Consider the following 26747-nt stretch of genomic DNA (forward strand, 5'->3'; position numbering starts at 1 on the left):
CACAGAATGAAATATATATGGAGAATCAATAAGCCATTGAATAAGAGGGCAATGTTTAATTGCTTTTGTAAATTTTAATACATGTATTTCATTGACTTGGACTGCTTAACAAACCAACAAGAAATATCTTAACAGTGAGGTGTAAAGGAGCATACACTAAATAAGGACAAAACAATGGTTTCAACAATGCATGACCAATTTAAAGATTATATTTGCATTTTGTTAGAATCATCCAGTCGACTACATTTAGCACAGATTTCTTCTGAACATGTCACTGTTATTCATATTGCCAATGCATATTTATTTCTATATTGTAGTTGAGAAGGTTTAACTTAATGCTTGACAGTCCCAGCCTCATTCATTGCAGAGCACCACTAATTGTGACATCACAGTTCTGTGGGTATGCATACTCTCCTCACAGCCATATTTGGTTCTCTATAAAGAGAGTAACAAATGTGTCATGAGCTGCAGTGGAGCTCTTGTTTCACAGACTGGTTCTTGTTAGAAATGGTGTGTATGTGTAGAGATTATTGTGATTTATATTTGGGAATCTAATTTTAGCTGATAGCCATGTTAGGATTTTCCTTTTATCAATTCTCATATCTCCCCACATGAAGGAACAACAAATGACATTTTCTAACTTGTATTTCCATTTTAACTATAACCCAGAAATTGTTTGGTAACACATAGGAAAATCCACCCTGCATCATCTGTGGGGCAAACCCTCACTGTAGCTGATGTATAACATCCATCAATATACAAGTGACCCTCCTACAAACTGAGATGAGTGTGTGTTGTTTCATCCCAGTTTGTAGGAGGGTAATATTAGGCTATACAAGATAGTTATGCGATAAATCGCAAAGAACAATGAAGAACGGGGCGTGGTTGATTTCCCAATATGACATTGTTCTACCATGACATCATTTCTGGAGAATCACGGACGTATATACGTCTTTGGGAGAATTAAACATACGATTTCAACTTCATGATGTCACATATTGGACGATGTTATTACATGTATTTAGAGGGAGTGTCTAGTGAGTTGTTCCCCACAAATGGAGATGGGCAAGGCAGATAAACACAATGGCCGAACGATCGTTTGTAAAAGCAGGAGCGATATGACAATCAGTATTGGGAGAAAAGGTACAAGTAATCAACTTTGAGAATAAGTGGGCAATACCCACCTGTGCATAAAATGAACTTTACAGATGTCAGATTCTATTAGAGAGTCATCATTATTAAAATACGGGTAAATATTTTGAAAGCTTGTACATTTTATCATCATCCTCAAAGAGGATGTACATAATGTAAATATCTCATAAGAAATAAACGACTTGTTGTCATTGTTTTATCATACAATAAAATATTGCAGGGAGAAAAAACACTCCAGGCTGTGCCCCTCATGGTTTATTCTCCCTGCAGTGTTTTATTGTATGATAAACAACTCCCACTCGCCGTTTATTTCTTAAATACAACAAGCATAGGGCTCTGGGTACTTTGAGTAATTCACAATACTGGATCATCTCTAACTAAGAATTGACTTTCACTTTGTGTGAGTTCATTAAACTATGCACCTTCATAAAGTGAGGGTCAAACTGTATGATGTCAGAGGTTGCTGTCAGTCTAGACACACATCGAGTCAATACTACGGAAGTTTGGATGTGCATTTCTTTGATTTGTTCACTTGGATGGGTCGTAGTGAGGATATTCTTGAATGGGCATTTAGTCAAGCTCTCTGTCTTATCACAATGAATGCTAAAACACTAAGTTCAAGATTAAAGATCTAAATGATCAGAAACAATGCTTGTGTCTGAATTCATCACAAGGGAATTCCCGGGGTTTCCCCAGGAATGTGGAAGCAGTCTGTTAGTGGTTACAGTATTTCAAGAGTACAGTCTCATGAAAAAACATACGAAAAGTGTTGTTCATACGCTTATGAACGTCAGTTTCACAGTCATGTTACTGGCCTATCATCCAATGGAAAAGCCTATATCATGTCACTGCAAATTAAACAATTTTTCCAATGTGGATAGAAAAATATGTGTGTATAGCTGCTTTGGCCATTTTCAATCCACATGCAAAATGGTTTTTGAAGATCTACAAAGTTTCACAAAACAATGGCTTCACATTAATAGACTCCAATCTCGAATTATCCAGTGTAATACATCTCCATTCTAATTATGATAATACCCTGGAACCATTCTCCACCATAGCTTCCTTTCAGATGTGACATCATCTTCACCATTATTCTCTTATTCTCACCCCGAACATAGCACAGAATTTCTCTCACTCATGTAATCTGAGTAACTTGATTGATCTGCCATATTTAGCACTGTGTAATGGAAATATGGTCCAAAATAAAGCTACGGTAGCAAATGGATCCAGGGAATGTATCATAATAGAATAATGACATGATACACTGGATAACCAAGGATGAATGTACTCATATCAAGCTCAAATCTTCAAGATGAAAAGCAAACATATGATCAACTGTGTCAACCAACCTTCCTGGGCCTTGAGGCCATTGAAGGCAGATTTTGATGATCATCAATAGTATCACAAATCAGGTTGGAAGCACCAGTTGGCTGAGATAGCATGTTTATGACAGTAAAAGACCACCAAACCCGCCCAGAAGACCCTCCCCGGAATATGCTGCTCTTTGTTTGTCCAGCTGCTCATCGCCACCCTTGGACTACCATTGTTTGTTTGCAAGCAGGGATTATTTTAGTAACTAAATAACGATCATCTGGGGAGGAATTATTTGTGGATACTTGGGTGTTGAAATACGGGATGAAGACTGCAAGAAAAACTAATATTTTTACAAGTGTTTCCTGTCTGGGGATCACTTGGGTTGAAAATAGACGGAAGAACTTTTTTATGAGGTGATATAGATTTTTATCTGGCATATTTACACATGATAAGATTTATAGATGTAAAGAGAGCCATCTAATGGCTGCACACGCTTACACACGGGAGGATATGGTTGAGGGGCATTTGATGCCAATGTGCTGTTGGGATAACAGCACATCGGTATAGGATTGTCTCATATCTGCTGATGTTATTTCAAGATTACAGATAGGTTCCTGAAGAAGTAAACAGACAGAATACTGTTTTCCTCACAACGTGCCCCAGGTAGGAGGACATGAGTACCTGTTATGGACTTTGATAAAATGCCAGCCTGACCCTGTAGGAATAACAAAAAAAATTCCTTTTTCTGTGAATTAGAACAGCCCTTACAAATCATATTTCTAAGAACGGCAATATCAGAATATGAGTTTTTTTCCATGTGAATTATTTCTGAGACAAATGACAATGATGATACCACATGAGTGTGTCCCATATGGATCTGCCATCATCATCAACCTAGCCCTGTATCAAACGGTTCAGTGCAGATTAGGAGAGAACTTTCAAAAATATCATTTTACTTGAAAGCATGATGCTGCAATGAGAGCCAGCAAGGGTCAGTTACAGGGATGGATATTGCCAACAAGCCCACTGCTCCCTGTAGGGGGAGGCCTGGAATGAACCATGGAAGGGCCAGACAGGCCCCTGAGAGATGGACTAGGAATTAAGTACTTTTCACTTAGGAATATCTGCAAAAGAGACTAAAACCAAAGCCTTCTGACTAACGTTTTATCAAGTTAACAATAATCCTGCTCCATAAAAGTAAAACAAATGAATTTTCAATTAATAGTGACAATTTCAATTTCAACGACAGGTCATAGTGAAACATTTGCAAGATGTCAACAGCATGGAAAAAACAAATGCCACTGCTTGCCCATGTGCAGAATTGGTCTTCTGGTAATACATGATGCACCCTTAAGTTTTAATTGAAGCATGATGTACATGATTGATGTTGCCCTAGAAACATTCATATATGTCCGATGACAATTAGGAACAGTTCTTGGTTTGCCATTATCAACTATCCTTGAAGTTTTGAAGCCAAAAGGGAAACACATCATGTTGATCATTTCCCTTTCTGTTTCTCTGGATCTAAAGTACACATTTCTTGAAGAGATATGTGGACATGCTGTAAATAATTCTAGCAGACAAAAGTCAGAGGCAAGTCCCAAACTAATTCTACAGGTGCTGAATTAGTCTGTTTTACAGACCCTGATACAAATATATATCAAATACAGCCCATGCAAGTCCATAATGTTTGGCAAGTCTAGATTACTGCAGTATCAGATTTGATACTTACTGCCCTCTAAACTGACCCCCCAGCTTCCAATGGGAGGGGTGTGTGTTTGGGGAGAGGTGGTGGGGGCAATAAATTTTCCTGTCACACACACTTTCAATGGCATGCCAGTGATGGGTGATAGTATCCTTTACACTTGTCGTAAAATTCCAAGAAATTATAGTTCTGCAGATTTGTTTAGTCTCTGAAAATGAAGAGAGTCACAGGGCACCCTTTTATTATATTTTTATTAAGATAACTGAACAACTGGTTTTTCTGTACGATATGTTCATTTCAGACACTAGATGTTAGTCTAGTGCTGAATCAAGGGCTCAGTGGATGGGTTATATTCTGCCATCATGTAATAATGCCATGGCATCTACACTGGAGGGCTGTACTGGTACTTATCTATCTTAATTCTGTTGCAGTAGTTGTATGTCTGCAGTCAGCAGTATAAAAAGTTCAGATTTTGGGACAACTTTTCATTACTTTAGGTTTGGCTGATCCATTAAACAAAAACGGCATCGCTTTACGATGAAAACAGCAACAGTCGATGGACTAGAAACATAATCACAATCCTAGAAGTATGACAATATTGTCACTCACCCTTAGTGCTGTTGTCATCAACTAGTATGACCTCCTTCAACAGTGATGGTGGCGACCTCATGATGACACTGTTGACTGTCCTCAGCAACACCGATGCAGCCTCATTGTGGAAACAGATGATGACACTGGCAGTGGGCAGATCAGATAGAGGCACATGGGGGCAGCTGAAACACAAGGCATACCATGAAAGAGTGAGTGAGTGAGTGAGTGAGTGAGCGAGTGAGTGAGTGAGTGAGTGAGTGAGTGAACAGTATCACTTGTGTCAACTTATTGCAGGGGAAAGTCTGAAACCCATGAGCACAGGTATGGGGCTGGCAAACCTAGAAATATAATCAAGGCGACTCAAGGATTTGAGTCCATGATCATAGGTTTCTGGCACACATAAGGGACAGTTTGACCATCAGCTACAGCACCGTTCTAGTAACCTGCCCTACAAGGGGTCCAGTGTTAAATCAGTATCAGACACATATCACTCCTGTCGTGGTAGTTGTAATAAGTCTGGAACAGACAGGTTAGAAGCACTCTGCAAACTGGTTTAACATCACTTTGAAACTAAGTAACTTTCAATCTGTTGCAGGTCATAAATATTTCATTACCACTTTTGTGAAACCCATAAGTTGTGGTGGTGATACCAAGGATCATTATCAGAGTTAATGTAGGATTCAAATTATTAATAAGCAGATCCTGACATGGCTAAGGGATGCAACTCTGCACATTGAATTATGATGCCTTAATAGACAACTATCAACTGTATGGAAATTGATATATACACACTCAGCAAAAAACTTCACGCTAATACAACAACTAAGCTTGTTATGTCAATACATAACCATTCTCACTCACTCTCTCTCTCTTACTGAAGAAACCAACATTCATTAAAGCATATAATTAGATTCCTCAAGCTGCGCATAACGATTAAAGTACATGATAAAAACCAAGCAATGTGTAAACATTTTGCCTGTATTTTGGTGTATCACGTGATAATGTAGAAATAATTCCCCAGCAATTATTCAGACAAAATCATCTCCAATATTATACACACATAGTTATCTCAAAGTACACTTAAGCTCCCAGTTTATACACAGCACTCCCTTGATTGCAAAGTTTGTTATCTCAAAGGGCTTCTCTGCGTCCATCAGTTTGATACACTGCATCAAGTACATCAAGGACGAACACTTTCAGCGAACACACCAAGCAAATATACTCATCAGCCAAATTTCTCTCAAACTTAACATGATATTCTTTCATCCTCTGACTCCTGTGCCAGATTTCTATTAATGGCCAAATTTGTGGTTTCCTAATTAATTAATGTGATTTCATATATCAGTGTTTGAATAAAAGTTCTCAAAAGATAATGAAGATTGGGACTAGTCATTTATTAGTGGGGGGTGGGGGAGGGGGGGAGGGAAAATTGATCTAAATAATTTGCTCATCCCCCCATTTTATGAAACATCCCCCCCCCCCCCCCCCCCCCCCACCAACATACACACTCAGAGTTATGATAAATTTTGATGGTACCCCCTGTTTTGCTGTCATTTTTCCCCCTCCCTTTCATCTCCACACACCCCTACCCTCCCCTATAATAAATGACCAGTCCCTAATTTGATTCTAGATCAATGTGCCAAGCAAGCACTTGGTGCATTGTTTCTGACGTCAGTTTAAAACCCCTCACATTTAATTGAACAAATATGATAGCAAGTCATGTAATCCAATTTATTTACGTCTGGGGAGGGAGAAATGGGTGTTTTATGTCCTGTGAATTCCTCATAGCTGCAATATTAAATATACACAGATAAATTGCAATAAACGACCAGACACATGAAATCAACAAGCTCCTTCCATTGTGAGCATTGGCTGGAAGCCTCCATGTGTCACTTCACATCTGAAACTTACATGCAAGTGATCATGGTGGCTACAAGCACAGCAATTACCATAAACTGTTGTGTATGATTGTTTTCTCCCAATGGTGCAATTACATTGTATTTGTGGTGGAATGTATTTCAACAGGAGGTAATAGAGGGAACATAGGAGGTTAGGACTGTAGATTCATTTTATTTCAACTCTCTGGGGAAACAATAACTAGATTAGAAAATGGATGTTGTTTTCCAGTTCCCTTTATTCAAAAGATAATCGTTAAGACTTAAACATGAACAAAATTAATTACAACCAAATGTAAACTGTGCAATGTTCTGTCAGACAACAAAGGATAACAAAAAAATAAATTATCCTTACATTTCAAACCAGACAATTTTGTTCTTGCTTCGCAAAATTTGTCTGAAGAATTTTGCCAAAATGCTAGAAAATGGGTTGACTGGAAAGAAACATAAAATTTGAGGTAATTTCAAAGGGATTTGATAAAGTGTTTTAAATAAATTTATATAAAATTTGAATTGTTATTGTTAAGATTAGGTTAAGATTTGATAAAAAAAAAAGAGAGCATAATTTCTATCAAGAGCGTTTACTAATTTTGTTTCTGCAGTTGCAATATTACAGGTAAACACAATCATAAGACATATTTTCCTGGCTGTTGATATGTGTTATCTTCACTCTCCACAGCATCTTACTTATCTTCTTATGTTTTGTCAAATCTTGATCTAAATAAGGATATAAACCTTGTGAATTTTCTATGTAAAGATTTCAGACCTAGATTCATTTCCTGTGAATTCCATGACACAGTGACAAAACAAATACAAGCTCTTCAGCCATAGAATTCAGAGATCAGAGTGAATCAGTTTCATCTGGAGATATGTTTTCTTCATGTACCCAAACCATAATCTTCACAGTAACAATTGAACCACTTCAGTGAGACACAATGACATTCCACTGGCTAATGTCCATTATTCAAACTGACATCCCTAGAGAAAATGAAGGGATCTTTGTGATGTTTTAATCTAAGTACAAGCACAAAACTATTATGATGGCATCAAGTTCTACAGAAGGGAACACTGTGCCACAGTAGATATGACGTCACAGTACGTGATCGAGACCAGCACCAAAAGACAAGCCGTGTTGATGTTACTAGATTTGACAAAACACTTTCTGAGTATTTGTCAAGTTTTCCGTCTGAAAAATGTTGCCACACTTGCTGTAAATAATGTAGGAAGCTCAGCACATTTTTTTACTTGATTCATGAAGGAAGACAAGTAGTTGAACAAGCCAAACAGGCGGGATTGTGAATGAAGTGCTTCTGAATAAATATTTTACTTTACAGTAATGCCATCATCAACAAAATGATGCTATAACGTATATTCAATACTGTTGGCAGACCAATAATAATGCTGGATTTTAAAATGTCATGGTAAAACATCTTGCATAATTCCACTAATAATACAACTCAAATACCATCAAACAAGGCACAAACCAAATACCCCCTTGAACAGATTTATAACAACCCATACTTGAATCAAGCGGCTGATTGTCACAGCCTTGTAAATGTGAATGTCAAACCAAAACACAGTAAAATCAGATGTTTCTGCAGAAAAAACCTAGCTTCCCAGCAATTAGACTGGTTAATGATGATAGCACATTCCATGTGTCACTTGTCAAATGTTCATCAATCTATTTCACGTTCTCATGCTCATAAAAAGTACATGAAGTGGGCCTAGATATGTCCTGTCCTTCTAGAGACTTGCCGCATCACAGCAGCACATGTTGACTGATGTAAATCCAGGCTGAGTTCTCCAATCTAACTACAGCTATCTGAGACATTTGTAAGGGCTTCCCAGTGTGACAGAAATTAGGGTTGGGGAAAGATGTGCAAGATAAGACATAATTATTTCTGTGAGATTAAGGAGAAAAACTTGTAAAGGGCAATATATTTTCAATGACTGGAGAAAGCAAATGATATTAACATAAAAGACACAAAATATGGTTAAGGATATTGCCAACCACACTGTCTACCCCCTTGGATTTTGGTCTTGAAAAATCAGAAATACTCAGGATATATGGTGCTTCATGAAATGCGTTGATGTACTGGTATATGGCCTCTGATGTCATCTCCTTAGTTCATGATTATGAAGCAAAGTGGCTCCATGAAAGTTTAGTTATCATAATCTGTATATTGTTATAATATCATAAGATGTGATCATAAAGTTATAAAAGTTATCAAATGTGAAAATATCATAGAAATAAATAAATAAAAAATTGGAACAAGGTGACTTGCAAATCAGATCCCTCTTCTGTCAAATCTAAAAAATTACAGATATTCACACTAACAGTAACAGATGGCAAAACCGACCAATACTGACATTGACACTGTCACAGCATGTGATTACAAAGGGAAGTACATGGACCGTAACACCCCATCTGTGGAGCCTGTGGAGCCTGTGGAGCTGCCATCATCAGATGTGGAGCCACATCATCAGACCCTTGCACTGCAGGCTGAAAGGTGTTCATCCTGGCCTCCTACCCCTGACACTCTCATTTGAAACCCAGGATTGCAACATCTCACTTTAAAAACATACCGCCCATTTTTTAAGCCATTTTTCCCCAGACACGACTTTTTCCTGGCATTGATTTCTGTGAAGTGTTACAGTCTGGGAGTTTTTTCTTGACTTTTTCATGTCAAAACCTGATTTTGTTATGACAAGAGTACAACCCTCATCTGATGACGTCATTTCTCTGCATCATTAGCGCTCGAGTTTCCTAACAATGGAAGTATCATTTTTAAACAAAAATATTCTATGTAGACATGAAACATGTTAAAACGAGAAAATCAATACATCAAATTTCTTCCAACTTTAAAAATAAAATAAAAAATCTCTTAAAACATCTTTTTTCTTCAATTATGAATTTACAGTGCAACACAGGAACATCTATTTTTCCCTTTGCTTTAGTATTATGCTTGATGATGCAGCCCAGAAGAATTCCTTCATTTGACAGGCCAAATATACAGGTTCTCAAATCACATATCAAACACAGTTAAGCCTTGACGCAGACAAAATCAATTTGGCCTATACTTAACAAGAGAACGCTGAGAAAATGCAAAGCTCCTAACAGGTAATCAGGCCACTCTGAGAATATCTTGCTACTATCAAATTTATATGCAATTTCCTGTATTGAATAATTCAAGAAGAAGGCAATCCTTGCAAGAGACAAATCTCAAGGTTATTCTGGAATGAAGGAATGCCAGACCTTGAAACCGTTACCATTATGGGTCAACCTTCGTGACAGTTCATTCTCCTAATCTGAAATGTAATTTGGATGGAGCCATGAAAAACAGAGGTGTGGCAGGCAATGAACGGAGTAGTTTAGTCAGAGGCCACGCTACATACGTAAAAGAATACATTTGTGGTCAATCTCATTTTGCTGTGCTCACGAAAAAATAAAAAAAGGAGAAGAGAAATGCAACGGAAGCATCAATTATGGAAAGGTCATCTTTCAATGTTCTTCTGTGCCTGTATCATATTCTCCCTCGGGGGAGATATATCTATTACTGACATGAACATGGTAATAGTAATGAAAAGTAAATCTTTGAAAAAAACAATACACAAAAATGTACCTCTATTATTGAGTGCGTGGGTGAATTGTTCTAAATGCTGCTTTTAACAGTATTTCATTTATACAGCTTGTCAGCTTCACGTGGGAGGAAGGCCTCAAGTGATGCAGGTCTTAGGCCTTTAGTACTTATGTAGGCAAGTATGGATGTGATGCTGACAATGATTAGGGTAACTAAAGAATGATGCCCATGATCACCAGATTCGGTGATGACGGTGCTGCACACTGTGACTCCATAGATGACTGGGCCGCCCTACATCTGTACATCCCGACACAGTGATTGAATGATGATGATCACATAATCTCCAACAGTACAAATTCTATCTTCAAAGAAAAATATATGTGAGGTGAGGAGCAATGGGGTTTAACATCACGTTCATGATTATTTCATTTGTACTGGTCTGGACTTCTGCTGGTTTTATAATACTAGCCCTCTGAAATACCATGCCACATTTTAACATGGATACCCCACTCAGACACAGTATACTGACTCTAAGCCGACCAGTCCTTGCTTATCCCTTTAATGCTGAGCACAACAAGTACCATCCTTTAACTCTCCTGGTATGATGTGGCCAGGGATGGAACGTACCACTGATCCTCCACTCTCTGGGAAGACACTCAACCAGGGGTCCGGAAACAGTCATAGGCGCCAGACATGTCCGATTGGGAATCTCAAATGTCCAGTTTAAAATATTGCTTACTGGACATTTAAATTTTTCTGTCCGGACATTTTAAAAAACAAGCGGGGTCCAAATAATTGATGAGCCTTGCTGTGTCCCTTCAGCGAATTCAGGTGAATAAACAGGTATAACAAACTTGGTAAATAAAAGTATGGAATATGACATAAAACATCACTAGACATGATGATTTACCACTTAAAATGTATTTCCTGCTCTCCAAGGCATAGTTTTATATGCAGAGATTAAGATTACCGTGTGTATTTTCTCGTAAACTAAGCCGGAAATAGCAGTCAACTGTGCACATGTTTCCTCCCAATCTAGTGGTGATTCAGTTAAAAAGTACCCAATGATACAACTTCAAAGACTTTTGATGCAATGGTCAGAAGAAATTGTATCTGAAATTATTATTTCATCAGGAATAATGTATTCCAATATCATGTTATTTTAGTTACAGCTTCCACCATATATACTTAAAATTATAAGAGCCACAAGTGTAGCAGCTTGGTACTGATGGTATGCAGGATATTTTTTGACGTATGGAACGATTTTGACCAGTCTGCATTGGGACTTCCCGCGCTACATGTATTTCGATTGCGAAAACGTTATGTTGACATTCAATAGTCAATCAACCTCAAATATGACTTTCAGCATGTCATGGTACGGCATTTATGATATGTGTATCAATTCTCTTACAACTAAAGTTAGTTTCAAGGCATCAATAGCGGTAATCTGACCGTGGTTGCTGTAGACAACTGTGAGTTGTGCGATCTACCGATCACTTCACATACGATTTTCGCCGAAATTATTGTAAACATTATTATAATTATTGAATGAAATTTTGAATATAATTAATAAAATACATTGCAAACATTAGTCCAGATTATCAATGCACAATTTTTTTTATTACCAGATATCATAATAATAGGATTAAATTGTGTACTTCAGTTCAGATTTATTGACTGGTATTTCCAGAGTTACGTGATCGCGGTGATATGCTGATAATGTTTTCTGAGATGGGGGAAAACATTGTGTCATTGGAAAACTTGAGTTTATAAAAAATGTCAGTAAATTTTGGGAGCCATGCTTTGCCGCGCGCTATAACCGAGTTAGCGCTATATTGAAGCGTGCATTAACGAGGGAACACTGAACGTAACAACTTGTAATGTGTGCGAAAAGTTGTACACATATACGCTATTTGAAGGGGGCGTGGCCTAAATGCAAATGTCTGATTGGGGTTTTAAATTTTCAGGGCCCCTGCACTTAACCCACTACACTAAGGAGGCAAGATATTAATGTATAATGAGTAAGGATAAAGATTCAGAGGTAAGTTGGAAAAACATAATAACATGAATACTGTGTAACAGTACTTCTGTTACATCACGGCATGCCATCTCAGTGTCGGAGGTGACAGCCAATGCTCATGTACCACTTTAGTGAAAGCTACAAGCATGGGTATGGTACTGACAAATCAAGAAGCATTATCAGGGCAAATCTGGATATGGTACTGACAAATCAAGAAGCATTATCAGGGCAAATCTGGGTATGGTACTGACAAATCAAGAAGCATTATCAGGGCAAATCTGGGTATGGTACTGACAAATCAAGAAGCATTTTCAGGGCGAATCTGGGTATGGTACTGACAAATCAAGAAGCATTATCAGGGCAAATCTGGGTATGGTACTGACAAATCAAGAAGCATTATCAGGGCAAATCTGGGTATGGTACTGACAAATCAAGAAGCATTATCAGGGCAAATCTGGGTATGGTACTGACAAATCAAGAAGCATTATCAGGGCAAATCTGGGTATGGTACTGACAAATCAAGAAGCATTATCAGGGCGAATCTGGGTATGGTACTGACAATCAAGAAGCATTATCAGGGCGAATCTGGGTATGGTACTGACAAATCAAGAAGCATTATCAGGGCAAATCTGGGTATGGTACTGACAAATCAAGAAGCATTATCAGGGCGAATCTGGGTATGGTACTGACAAATCAAGAAGCATTATCAGGGCGAACCTGGGTATGGTACTGACAAATCAAGAAGCATTATCAGGGCAAATCTGGGTATGGTACTGACAAATCAAGAAGCATTATCACGGTGAATCTGAGTATGGTACTGACATTGGGCATGCCAGAAACCTATGATCGTGGGTTCAAATCCCGGTTCACATGGATAATGTTTCATGTTTGTCAGCACCGTACCTGTGCTCATGGATTAAACCAAAGTGGTAAATGTCTAGGATCTGCATCACCTTAGGCTATTCTCCCACATTAAGCTGACAGGCCATGATATAACTCGAACACTGTTCAAAGTGGCATTAACTCCCTCACTAATAGTTTCATGAGTTATACAGATTGTTTTAACAGTTTCACATTTGCAAACAGAGGCCATAATGAACAGTTTCACATTTCACAGTTTCACACTAAGCACTCAACACATCTTGGCAGATCATAAACCTTTAACTACATTTCAAAACAAACCCGCTAGACACCCAAACAAGGACCATACACTACAAACATAACTGAAAACAAAGACAGGCATGTCACAATACCTCAGCTGCAAAAACCAGGAACAGACATTTAACTTATGAAAACGCAGGTATGAGATAGCACTTAATTTGATCTATTACTTTCAACACAAACATAAAATCTCTGTTTGTCATAACAATGATCCAATTTCAGCAGTGTTTTGAGAAACCATACAGGCTTGCTTTGAGACTACTTCTTGAAGACCATCGGTACTTAAGGACGGCCTATCAACTTCCTGGATCAACAAACCCAGACAAATATAGCCATGTTAACTTCAAACCTCATGACTATACCTCGTTTTTAATGTAATTGGAAAAACAGGTTCAAACATTAGTGATTTCCATATATAGAAAACAATTTAGAAAGCCGTACATTTTACTCTATTCTTTTTATAATGTATAGAAAAAATCTTCATTTTAAAGATCACACAAATTGGCAAAAAGACCACTTTGGAAGATTGCCAAAAGGAATCTGAAACTCATAGTTGTTACTCTCCTGCCACTGTAGCTGGATGATGTAATAATTCCATGTAGAAATAATTTGTACATTTTTATCTTGATCAAAAGGGTTAGCCTTGAATCTCTTAATGACTAGAATATGGGTCATAGACTGGGACCCTTTGCAAATCCATAAAAGGTTTTCAAGGGCGACTAATTATTACAGCTCTCAAGGAGGAAGTGATCTTTTAATGTACCAAGGCTGTAGCGACAGCTGTTGCCAAGTCTCGAGAGAGTTGTTGAAGCCGAAGAAGAATTTTTTAAAAACTAATCTATCTGCTGAATATATAATTCAGCTGTCGCTATCTGATGATGCATTAAAGGATTATTGGAAAAAGTTGAAAAACATTAAATCACCTTTATTCCTATGTGATCAGCAGCACTGATGTTTTGTCAGTGACATGATGATGACGTGTGTGTGTGTGTGTGTGTGTGTGTGTGTGTGTGTGTGTGTGTGTGTGTGTGTGTGTGTGTGTATCCTTATTGTTAGATCATTATCAACATGACTACTATCATCTTCATCATCATATTATTATTATCTCATAATGATAATGTCATCATCATTACTTGCTTACCGCTCATCCCACCCCATCCCATCCCATTCCGTCCCGTCTCATCCCATGTCATCACTTCCCGTCCCGTCCCGTCCCATCCTATCCCATCCCACCCAGACTGATTAAAATCCTATCATGATTGTCACCATCATCCTTATATTTCCAATACTTTACTATCTTCTGCTTTAAGCCCTTCTTCTTCCAAAACTCATCCCCTTCCTTGCCTCTGCTCTTCCATCCTCGATTATACAGAATATTATATCTCCATTCTATTATGATACATATTTCCAGACCCATTCACCACCATACCTTTGTTTTGACTCTGGTTCAATTGATATGACACTTAAACCAGATATCTATATAACCATTACTAGACTTGACTCAGCTTTTGCATGCCTTTCTTTTAAGCATCAGGTCTTCCCTACTCAAGAAAGCATTTTCAAGTTAAAAGTTGATTTTATTCATTTCCGTGCTCTGATTCAATGAAATACTTGGAGGACTCCATGTGACTGTTTCTAGGTAGATTCTTTTCCCATTCTCGTTTGAGATGGTTTGATTGGTTGTTGATTTACAAACTCCGTGGCACAAGAAATCCTTGCTGAGTTAATGATACATTTCTGAAACAAAGCTATTCATTGTGGCAAAATGGTATAGTGTTCTATCCAAATAGAATGGAGATTAAAATTTCAGGATAATTAAAGAATCTAGTCTTCACCTTCCCTGTTCTCTCTCTTCTATCCCTTCCCTCTTCCTCTATCATAATAGAATGGCAATTTAAATTCTGGATAATCAAGGAATCTTCCCTTCACCCATTTCTCATCATCCCACCCTTTCATCCTACCCTTTCCACTTCCCCCTCCCAATCTCTCCCCCCTTCTCCCACTCTTCTTCTCCCCCTAATGAGGAAATCATCCCCTATACACTACCCTCCTTGTACTAAGAAGTTCCACTGCCAGACTGTAAACATCAATTATATCTGTCGTACTTGTAGAATGTTTTTGAAATATGACTGCTAAGTAGAACTCCAGAAGATACATGGTCTGTCCAGGTGAATGAACAACATATTGTTGGAGTTGGGGACATTTTCTGGATAACCTGCCTCGTTTTCATCTTCAATCCTGCATTCATGTTGGACATCCGTCCACCAATACAGACACAAGGTGTGGTTAGATTGAAAACATATTGCAAATGGATGATATGGCCTTGTCTGGGTCACCTTGACATGTGCCCAAATACACAAATGTCAGGTTCTGTTCACTTTAATCCAGCAGTATTAGGGTGATCTATATTTTGTGTGTGCAAAATCTGGTTTTGAAGATACTTTATAAATGTCAGGATTGCCTGAACTTTTACAGAAGAATTATTGCTCCTTGCCTAAGAGATGCTGCCATGGGTGCTACTTTTTGTCGAAATTAGTTTACTGCCTACTGAGAAAAAAACGTGGTGACCTAGTCAAATTTTTAAAAAAAGCATCTGATAAGAAACCTTAGAGGATATTTTTTGTAACCTTATTTAACCTTTGATGTTCAAAAGCCATACTTTTTCAAAATCTTACATATTTCAAAAATGTTTGAATGCACACCCAAAGAGAACATGACAGTTCCGACATCTTGCTGGAAATGTCATCTACTCACAAATTAACATGAAATATTACCTGTAGGAGGGTATACAACCATTATACCTAAACCCCTAGACAATTGTCAATAAGACTCTCTGAGAAACATCACCTTGCTTCATGCTGTCTGCTAATCAGTTGTTCCATTGCTCTGATCTGTTTGCAAAGTGGCCATCAGCAGATTGATGTCATATCTATGCATTGTTCTTGAAATCTATTGTTCCTGACAACACAGATGATGACATTTCACCTGTAAACCCCCATATCATGTTTCTACATCCTATAACAGAAAAGACTATTGGTAAAAAATAGAAATAGCCTACTTGCAGCTTGGGGCAAAACTACTTCACTCATACTAATAATTCTGCACAACTTAAAAGTAAGAAGTGACAAAAAACATTTCCATAAGTAATTTCTTCCAAAAGTTCATTGTATGATTCCGACTTTATCATAAGCATGTGTTTATGAATCACTATCAAATAGTGATGATACTAGGTGTTTGCAAAGAGGTGAGAGTATCCTGCTCTAAGTTACTCCTTATTCATCCAAAGACTGAATTATCTGGGGACTGTACACTTACATAGCATGTGAACGTATACATGCATCTACAGAGTCGTGTGATAGTTTGGTAGTTGCAGTCTCAGATTGGATCTGTGCGAACTTTAAAACTCTAGAGACTGCCATCGGAACCACATGCTGAATGGTTTTAAAAAATCAAAAACTAATGTGGAATGCATGTAAAGTCTCTATTCCAACAACGTGGTCCAGCTCCAAACACTGGTTCATCATCTTTGTTTACAAAGAACAGATGCCTTAGCACTGGGCATTCAATCCTACTTTGCAAGAACTACTGAGACACAATTGTCCCTTGTCAGGAACCAGGTCTCCTTCTTCAAACTTGATAGTCCAAATCAGCAAAAACTGCCAGATATGTTTTTTAAAAACTCCAACCCATGTATTATCCCAAAGATTTGGGCAACGTCCTTCAGGTACCCAATACATCATCAGCCAACTGAGCCTAACCCTACAGAGAGTTCCGATCACAACATGCAACGATCTGTCATGTATCACGGTATGGCATGATACAGTTATAAATGACCAGCTTTACATAAGACGTGCATGGATTCTGACATGTCACTATTGGAATGTTTATTATGGAAAAACTGTGTTTTTTAACTATTGTTTATTGGAATATAACAGTGAGCGGTAATAATCTAATACTGTGGGATAAAAATGTTGCTTTCCATATCTGATTGATGCAATTATCATAATGTGTTGGCATATGCAAGTCCCATGGATGCACCCTTTACAGGTCACATTGATTTAGAGGTGAAACACTGTACACTTTACAGGTCCTGTTGGTGTATGGGTGAATCACTGCACACTTTACAGGGCACATTGATTTTGAGGTGAAACACTGTACACTTTACAGGTACCTGTTGGTGTATGGGTGAATCACTGCACACTTTACAGGGCACATTGATTTTGAGGTGAAACACTGTACACTTTACAGGTACCTGTTGGTGTATGGGTGAATCACTGCACACTTTACAGGTCACATTGATTTTGAGGTGAAACACTGTACACTTTACAGGTCCTTTTGGTGTATGGGTGAATCACTGCACACTTTACAGGGCACATTGATTTTGAGGTGAAACACTGTACACTTTACAGGGCACATTGATTTTGAGGTGAAACACTGTACACTTTACAGGGCACATTGATTTTGAGGTGAAACACTGTACACTTTACAGGTCCTGTTGATGTATAGGTGTTTCACCTCACCCTCCTCAACAGGGCTTGTTGTTGTATAAGTGTTTCCCCTCACCCTCCTCAACAGGGCACGTTGATATATAGGTGTTTCACCTCACCCTCCTCAACAGGGCACGTTATTGTATAGGTGTTTCACCTCATCCTCCTCAACAGGGCACGTTGATATATAGGTGTTTCACCTCACCCTCCTCAACAGGGCACGTTGATGTATAGGTGTTTCACCTCACCCTCCTCAACAGGGCACGTTGATATATAGGTGTTTCACCTCACCCTCCTCAACAGGGCACGTTGATGTATAGGTGTTTCACCTCATCCTCCTCAACAGGGCACGTTGATATATAGGTGTTTCACCTCACCCTCCTCAACAGGGCACGTTGATATATAGGTGTTTCACCTCACCCTCCTCAACAGGGCACGTTGATATATAGGTGTTTCACCTCACCCTCCTCAACAGGGCACGTTGATATATAGGTGTTTCACCTCACCCTCCTCAACAGGGCACGTTGATGTATAGGTGTTTCACCTCACCCTCCTCAACAGGGCACGTTGATGTATAGGTGTTTCACCTCACCCTCCTCAACAGGGCACGTTGATGTATAGGTGTTTCACCTCACCCTCCTCAACAGGGCACGTTGATGTATAGGTGTTTCACCTCATCCTCCTCAACAGGGCACGTTGATATATAGGTGTTTCACCTCACCCTCCTCAACAGGGCACGTTGATGTATAGGTGTTTCACCTCACCCTCCTCAACAGGGCACGTTGATGTATAGGTGTTTCACCTCACCCTCCTCAACAGGGCACGTTGATATATAGGTGTTTCACCTCACCCTCCTCAACAGGGCACGTTGATGTATAGGTGTTTCACCTCACCCTCCTCAACAGGGCACGTTGATGTATAGATGTTTCACCTCACCCTCCTCAACAGGGCACGTTGATGTATAGGTGTTTCACCTCACCCTCCTCAACAGGGCACGTTGATGTATAGGTGTTTCACCTCACCCTCCTCAACAGGGCACGTTGATGTATAGGTGTTTCACCTCACCCTCCTCAACAGGGCACGTTGATGTATAGATGTTTCACCTCACCCTCCTCAACAGGGCACGTTGATGTATAGGTGTTTCACCTCACCCTCCTCAACAGGGCACATAATGGTCACATACCTCTACATAATGGTACCACTACATAATTGTATTTTGCTGCATGTAAATAAAACATTCTGATATATTTTTCCTATGTCATGGTGACTCTTTTCTATTGCAAGTATATTGTTGAGAAAATGCAAACTTCAAGTTTCTATCCTTACCATAGTCAGCCAAATAAAACAGATACAGTCTGGTACATCACTATTCCATTGATCTTTCAAATACAGTAAACTATGGTTATAACTAACTCAATCAAAGAGACCACTAACTTTAATTCATTATAACCATAGTTTGTTATAACCATATGTACAGCATATATACAAGCAATGGACAGGACCAAGAAATAGTAGTTATATCCGTCAGTTCGTTATAAACGTAGTTTACTGTATAGACCGATTTATTTTTACCAAAGCATTTCAAACTTAAATCTATAAACCAAAATGACATCATCTAAGCTCTTGTGTCCACGACCAATCAAATCTGAACCCTTTGTCATTCCAGAAATACAGATCTTTTAGAAGGAATCTCAATAAAAACATATTTGGGTAAACTGGTACATGATATCAGACTTTCTGATGTTTGTGGACCAACATGTGCATGCCACACTCTACTGGAAACATATGGTTCTTGCTGGGCTCATCATTAAGGAAGCTTAAATGTGTTACGACTACAAATTTTCCTGATAAACATGCTCATGAGGTGCAGCTGGACTAAATATGTTCGGCAAAAACAGTCCAATCTGCACCTGTATAAAGCATGGGAATGAAAAGCATCACAAATGCACTTCAAGTTTATTTTTTTAAATTCCAAACTTTGCCGTGTGATGTAACTGTAGATGTGTTTATGTGTATTGGGATCCCCACTTCACATGTTTAAGTTTATTGTTCTCTTTCATTTTTCAGGATTTTGGTGCCATCAAATCATATTTTCAAACACAATATTTTGATTACTGTTAAAATGTTTTTGGAAAAACACCTGAGAAAACTTTCAGTTTACTGAAGAAACAACATGCAATGATTTTAATTTTCAGAAAAAAATGTATTTACCAACACCTTCCTTACAGAACTTGCCAACTGCCAGATTGGTGATGCAGCAAAACACAATGATCACTCACTCACTCACTCACAAAACCCTGCTTTAACAATTACAGAACAACATTTGGGGGGCATTAAATCAGAATTCATCAGATATATGTCTAATGAAAGGGGTTTTTCTGAATTTTTTCTGGCAAAATACTCTTTGAAGTCATATTTGGCATCACCCATGAAAAATAAAAATAATAATGAGGTATTAATCATATGAAAACAGAATTTTTTGTTTTCAGTTTGAAAGATGTAGTTAATGAGTTCTTACACAGAATGAAAACTCACCAAGAAGACAGACCCCTATACACACGAGGCCAGTCATCATTAGTACAACCAACACAGCATCTTGTGTTGGCTGCAAAAAACTGATACTTATCACCATCCTCTAACAAATTAACCACCTGCTTCACTATCTGTGTAGACTTTGTCTGGAAACACTCTGTCTTTTATATACACTTTGTAAACAAATGTTCCATGATGCAGAGAAAATACACACATTTTACTGTTGACATCACCGATGCTGTGATCAAAAGTTAGATAAACAACTTGAGTCAATTAAAACCAATCACTGCATTTCATCACTTTTGCAAATATTATAAACTGTTTGAAAGTCAGACATAAGAAAATTAAATATTTCTTTAAAAGGCTTTCAGACTTTAGTGTGACATAAACAGCTGAGATAACAAGTACCGTATGGAGCCTGTGTGTGATGTGTGAGCTAGGGCTGTCCCATCAATGTCTGCTTCTGATGCTTCAGTAGGAAGCTTCACTACAAAATTATAAATTATTAAATATTTTTATTTCTTTACATATATCATACAATATGTGAAGATAACTGTGAGGATTTTAAGATGGATTGTTCTCAACAATTTGTTCTAATGTTTTCCATGACAACGTGTCATAGTCTGTTACGATGCCTCAATAATCATCATACTTAATTTCACCACATATTTAAATAAACATCTTTGTCGCTCACAAAATTTCTAAAGCTCCTGCCATCTCCTATAGCATCTTTCACTAGTTCTGTTTCACAGATGATAAAGAAGTATCACAGCTTCCAACAGCTTCTCAATAACTCTAACAGGCATTCCATCACATGTATAAACTTCATTGTCAAAAAAATCCATCACAACATAAAATGCTTCATCAAATTATCAAAAGCTTTTTTAATGCCAGTCTGTTTCATGGGTCATAAAGAAGCATCACGGCTTCAAATGACTTCTCCATAATTCTCCCAAGGCTCTTCTCCCAAGCATATGTGTATTGGTGAAGGATTGTACGGCTTAGGTCCAATTTCCTCTCATTAACTCTACGAGGGAAATGTTTGCCGTCTTTGAAGTCCCCCTTCAGAAGGTGTTAGCATCGCGCCCTGCAGAGATGATGGCCAAAAACTTGCATTTTAACTCAATGTTTGTTTTTTCTCCCCTATGCCCCCACTACCTGCACGACTTAAGAGATACCTTTTAACTTTCTGATATCAAAGATGCTGGGATACTGCAACAAATTAACACATTTCTCCCACCTCAGATCTATAAATGTCAGTTTGAACAGGACAAAATATGGCTGCAAGATTCCTTCAGATAGAGCTGGATCATAAACTGGAAAAAACATGTTTTTTCACAACTATCATAAAAGTAGGAGAGCTGAATTTAATTCTGATTTTTTTATTTTATTGGAAAGTGATGCGGCACATAAAACATGAACTTCAGTTTCTCACTACAGATGATTTTTACAGTTTAATTATTGAGATTCTTTGTGTATCAGGCCACACTTTCTGCAATTCAGCTGTTGCAAGCAATTGTTTCAGCATTTAATATCCTTCTTTGTGCTTTTATTATCATGACAACATAGCTTGCCTGTGAGAACATGAGGTTACTATCTGTACAAGCATATATGAGAATAGTAATTTTTCAGTGAGACATGAAAAAGGCCTTCAATGTAAATTTTGATTCTGTAAACTATTGGATGATCTGATCATTCAATATGTTATGAACACACACAATGCTATTTAGAAAGTGAACAAATCTAACGGATGGGACTCAACCCCAAAAGGTATGAGAATCTGTACTTTACTAAGAATTGAAAGTGTTATCCCAAATATAACACTTGTTACATTTTACCACTTTCTAAACGGCATTCTGTGTGTTCATAGATTTCAGCCATGGGAGCCATGCCAATTTTCACTTGTCAGAAGGGTACGCAAAGAACGTGATCTAGACTACCAGTTGTCAGACTTTCATTTTTGTGGAAGCCTCGGTGGCTGAGTGAGTTAGATCGCTGACTTTGTGTGCTGGCGATGAGGTGCCTCACTCCGGCAGTGGGGGTTGGAATCCCAAAAAAGTATGAGAATTTGTACTTTACTAAGAAAGTGTTATCCCAAATAAAACATTTGTTACATTCAATATGTTGTTTGCAAATATCCATCCATTGAGGACTGTCATCATCATCATCACCGTCCACTATTCTAATATATTTTAATAATGATTACCACATCATAGTCATCAATCTATCATCCCTGGAAGCACAGTTATCATCACTCCTGATTCACTGCAAGCCTGCCATCTTTGTTTCAAAGATGCACCCATGGCTATTGTTCCACAAAATTAATATCTGCACAGTCCTTCACAATTCACCCTAATGCCTTTAAGGAATTCCATTTCTGAACAATCCGGAAAAATGTCCTTGTTAGCGGGAACCATGGCAGGCACCATGAGATGAGTGCTATTAATTATTTCATTTATCAAATATTCAGTGCCTTGATTGGTAACAACTGACCACTGTCCAATGTCCACAGGACATCAATCGTGTGTAATGGGGCACAATTGACTGACAGCATGCCATCAACACAGTCACTGTGTTCATAATGAATGAGGGGCAGTATAGCAGTGTTGGAGAACATGCAATGAACACCCATCTAGCTGTTGTCCTCAACACTTACACTTCAGTCTTGTCAATAGCGTAGTCTATTTCACTTTCTATGGTAGACACAGGGGCCATAATCAGAATAGGGTCTCTGGTAGACATCGCATGTTCATGTCAATAGCGTATTCTATTTCACTTTCTCTGGTTGACACAGGGGCCATAATCAGTATAGGGTCTCTGGTAGACATCGCATGTTCATGTCCATAGCGTAGTCTATTTCACTTTCTATGGTAGACACAGGGGCCATAATCAGTATAGGGTCTCTGGTAGACATCGCATGTTCATGTCAATAGCGTAGTCTATTTCACTTTCTATGTCAGACATCGTTACCTACCAACATCTATTTATATTCTAACTGTTTGAATTAAAAGTGAAACATGTACTGATCAACTGATACAGTTACAATCCATGAAATTAACACTGAAACTAAACATGTAAATCACAACTTTGAAACTGATACGTTTCAAATAGATTTAATCATCATTTTAATGATTGATAACATCATACATGGTTTTGAGGCTAAACACAAAAATATATTCAGTTGCAAAATTATTTATTGCATCGAGCCTAATCATAGTACAACTATAATCAATCAAATATATAATGTGCAGTTGTCTGAAGTGCTGGGTTAAATCAATTTAATCTCTACTTAGATTCTGAAACAGATTGCATGTGATACAGCTCCATGTAATATAGTTTGCTATGTTCATTACAAATTCTTAACTTAAACGTACATGACTTGATATTAAACCACATAGTTCCTACACACATAAATATGTTATGATCTTATGTTGTGACTCTGAAAGACAATGAAGAATATATCTGTATATACGAACAATCCCATACATCATCCGCAAGAATTTTGAACAAAATAAAGTAAAAATGTCTAAATTATCACGTATAATGCATTTAGGAAGAATCCATTTAATTTCAATGGGGGTGGGAATTTTTGTTAAAAGCAGTTTGTTCAGAAATATGCCAAAATGAATAGTTTATTGGCAGTATTGAAAAAAACGAATAGTTGGTTTAAATAAAAAAAAAATTAAACATTTGTGTTAATAGTGAAAATGAATAGATTGTTCGATAGCACGCAGTAAATGAATAGTTTGTTGGATGTAGCTGGAGGACCAAAGTGACTGTTGTCACACACACACACACACACACACACAAACACACACACACACACACACACACACACACACACACACACACACACACACACACACACACACACACACCACACCACACCACACCACACCACACCACACCAAACCACACCACACCACACCACACCACACCACACCACACGCCATCAAATAAAATGGATGCTCCCAAAGTCATATGCAAGATAGTTTGTGATGCTAACAGAAAATATTAGTGGCATTGTGCTCCATATGTTGGTGATATGACTTATGAGTTTGAGCTGAACGCCACATTCATATTACAAGTTCCAGCAATCTACTAAATATTTCATCTCAAAAGGCACAGAAAACACTGCTTGTAAATGACATAAACTATAGATCAAAAAGCCAATTTGACAGTTGTGCAATGTATATATGAAATATACACCTGTATATATCAGCTGTGATGTAAATATCTGACATAATCGATATCACTGGGGATATATAAAATCAGGAATACATTCTTTGCCCTCTTTCTATCCATTAATAACACAATCTGTGTCACATGTAATTCAAAATCAACTTTCGTTATACAATTTTATTGTTTGAATATCACTAATGAATCCTAACTGAATAAAGTTTATTTCATTTTATTGTCAGTCCTGATTTTATATTTGTCTGAAGTAGCACTAGAGAATACGGGCGACCTCATGTGGCCAGGAAATGGCGACACAAGCCATAATCCATAACAAATGACTCGGTAGCGAAATAGATGAATGGAATTCAGATGTAAATTCGCTTCCTTATGATGAGAACAGAATAGATGAATGAAATTTTAATATAAATCCTTCCTGATTAGAAGGTGAATCAAATGCTTTGAGATTTGTGTATATATGCACTACTTCAAACCACATTACCCTATAAATCAGGAGACAAAGAGTTGCACGCATATTGAATAATGTCGCCATTGCTTCCTTCAAGCCAACAGAACGTCATGAGAGACTATTTCTGTTCTGCTTTCAAGCCATTGAACTTCCAGATGTATGAGATCCATGTTGGACAAGTGGTTGTACATTGAGGGACATAACTTTGGGGGTTATGGAACTGGAAACAGCAAAATACTGCCTGGAAAAATGAAATGACATTTAAAAGTTATTTTTTTAACCCCTCACTGATCCTTGTGTCCATAAAAACATGAAAATAAAACAAATGTATACAGATAATAAACAAAACTAACTTTAAATATTCAGATTGACTGAACAAAAACTATTTAAAATTTAATTAATCTTTTAAAGCTAAAAACTACAGGATATACTCTACTATAACGACCAGGTCATTGCTGGCTTCAACTAGGAGTACAGGTATCTACACAGCAGAGTTTAATCAATATTATTAGAACCAAAATGGCAGATTACACATGTGCTGAGAGTCAAAGTTCAGGTAAAATCAACAAATTCCACTTATATTCTGACCTACTGCTATGTGTCATAAGAAATAATACAAGTTAACATTGCAAGAACTGTAAACTGACCTTATTCAAAGGTCAAGCAGGGCAAGCAATAAGACTGGAGAAATTGTGTGTACCCTGAATCACATTCTATCTGTAGAGATTATTTCACTCCACAATGTCTATTAATAGACTCCACATGAAAAAATGTTTTTTTCTTTAGACAGTTTGATGTACTTTATATTGGGAAGTACTGTATTCTCTTTTATTAGATGATCCTGTCAAGGAGTGAGTTCAACAGTAAAACCTAATACTGAAAACATGTAAGGTTTTTCTATTCTTATTTCTTAGACTACAGATATTCTTGGGAGTTAAATGCTGATTCTTTTTTTTTTAAAAAGAAGAAGAAATAACGGACATATTATTTTTTATGTTCTCCAAAAAGTTATTTGTATGTGTTGTCATTGCCATTGGGTCTGACTTGTAGTTTAACACAGGCATAGATAAACAAATAACCCAGCAACTGAGAACATTGTTGCCTTTTTACATACAAATAATTTATTACTTGGCACATTGTTTTGGAAAGCACATGCTAACTTTGCATTCAGTGGAATAAAACAAAAAAAATTAGGTTTTATTAGCTTCCCAATTATTGTTTTTTAGAAAGGCAGGTCTGTCAATTATGTTTGTTTTAAAATGCATCACCTAAATTTGAAATACAGCTCCTGTGAATTGAACACAGATTCTTCAAGAAAACTGAATTTTTTTTACTTCATCTACATATTTGATCAAATACTACACAAATTTCACCCGACATTGCAGCTAATTTTTTTTTGAAATATTCATAATATTTTTTAAATACCATGTTAAAAAAGATGAAAAGATTTTTTCTAAGGTTTTAACTGAATATTTGAAAAATCCCTACACACATTTTCTGCTGTTTTAAGAAGACCTAATGAAAAATTGGCATTACAAACCACAACTCTTCCAAATCTGTTAAACTGTTTAAAATATGTTTAAATTTATCTGTATGGATGGAGATGGTTGCAACTGGAAATAGTAGCAAAAAATAACAGACATTGACCATGCAGACAAACT

General features: G+C 37.5%; 1 protein-coding gene across 3 annotated transcripts in view; it reads right to left on the bottom strand.

Moving 5' to 3' along the window:
- LOC124120944 (polypeptide N-acetylgalactosaminyltransferase 13-like) overlaps positions 1-26747 on the bottom strand; it is a 120400-nt gene that overhangs the window by 46694 nt on the left and 46959 nt on the right. For all 3 annotated transcript variants that reach the window (XR_007218942.1, XM_048387451.1, XM_048387449.1), the window contains exon 4: positions 4784-4947. Coding sequence is in view for 2 of the 3 variants with exons in the window: in XM_048387451.1 (XP_048243408.1) it covers positions 4784-4947 (164 nt within the window). In the remaining variant the exon portion in view is untranslated. The remainder of the gene's footprint in view (positions 1-4783; positions 4948-26747) is intronic.

Source organism: Haliotis rufescens, unplaced genomic scaffold (assembly GCF_023055435.1).
Source record: "Haliotis rufescens isolate VD_foot unplaced genomic scaffold, xgHalRufe1.0.p SCAF_10, whole genome shotgun sequence".
Lineage (NCBI taxonomy): Eukaryota > Metazoa > Mollusca > Gastropoda > Lepetellida > Haliotidae > Haliotis > Haliotis rufescens.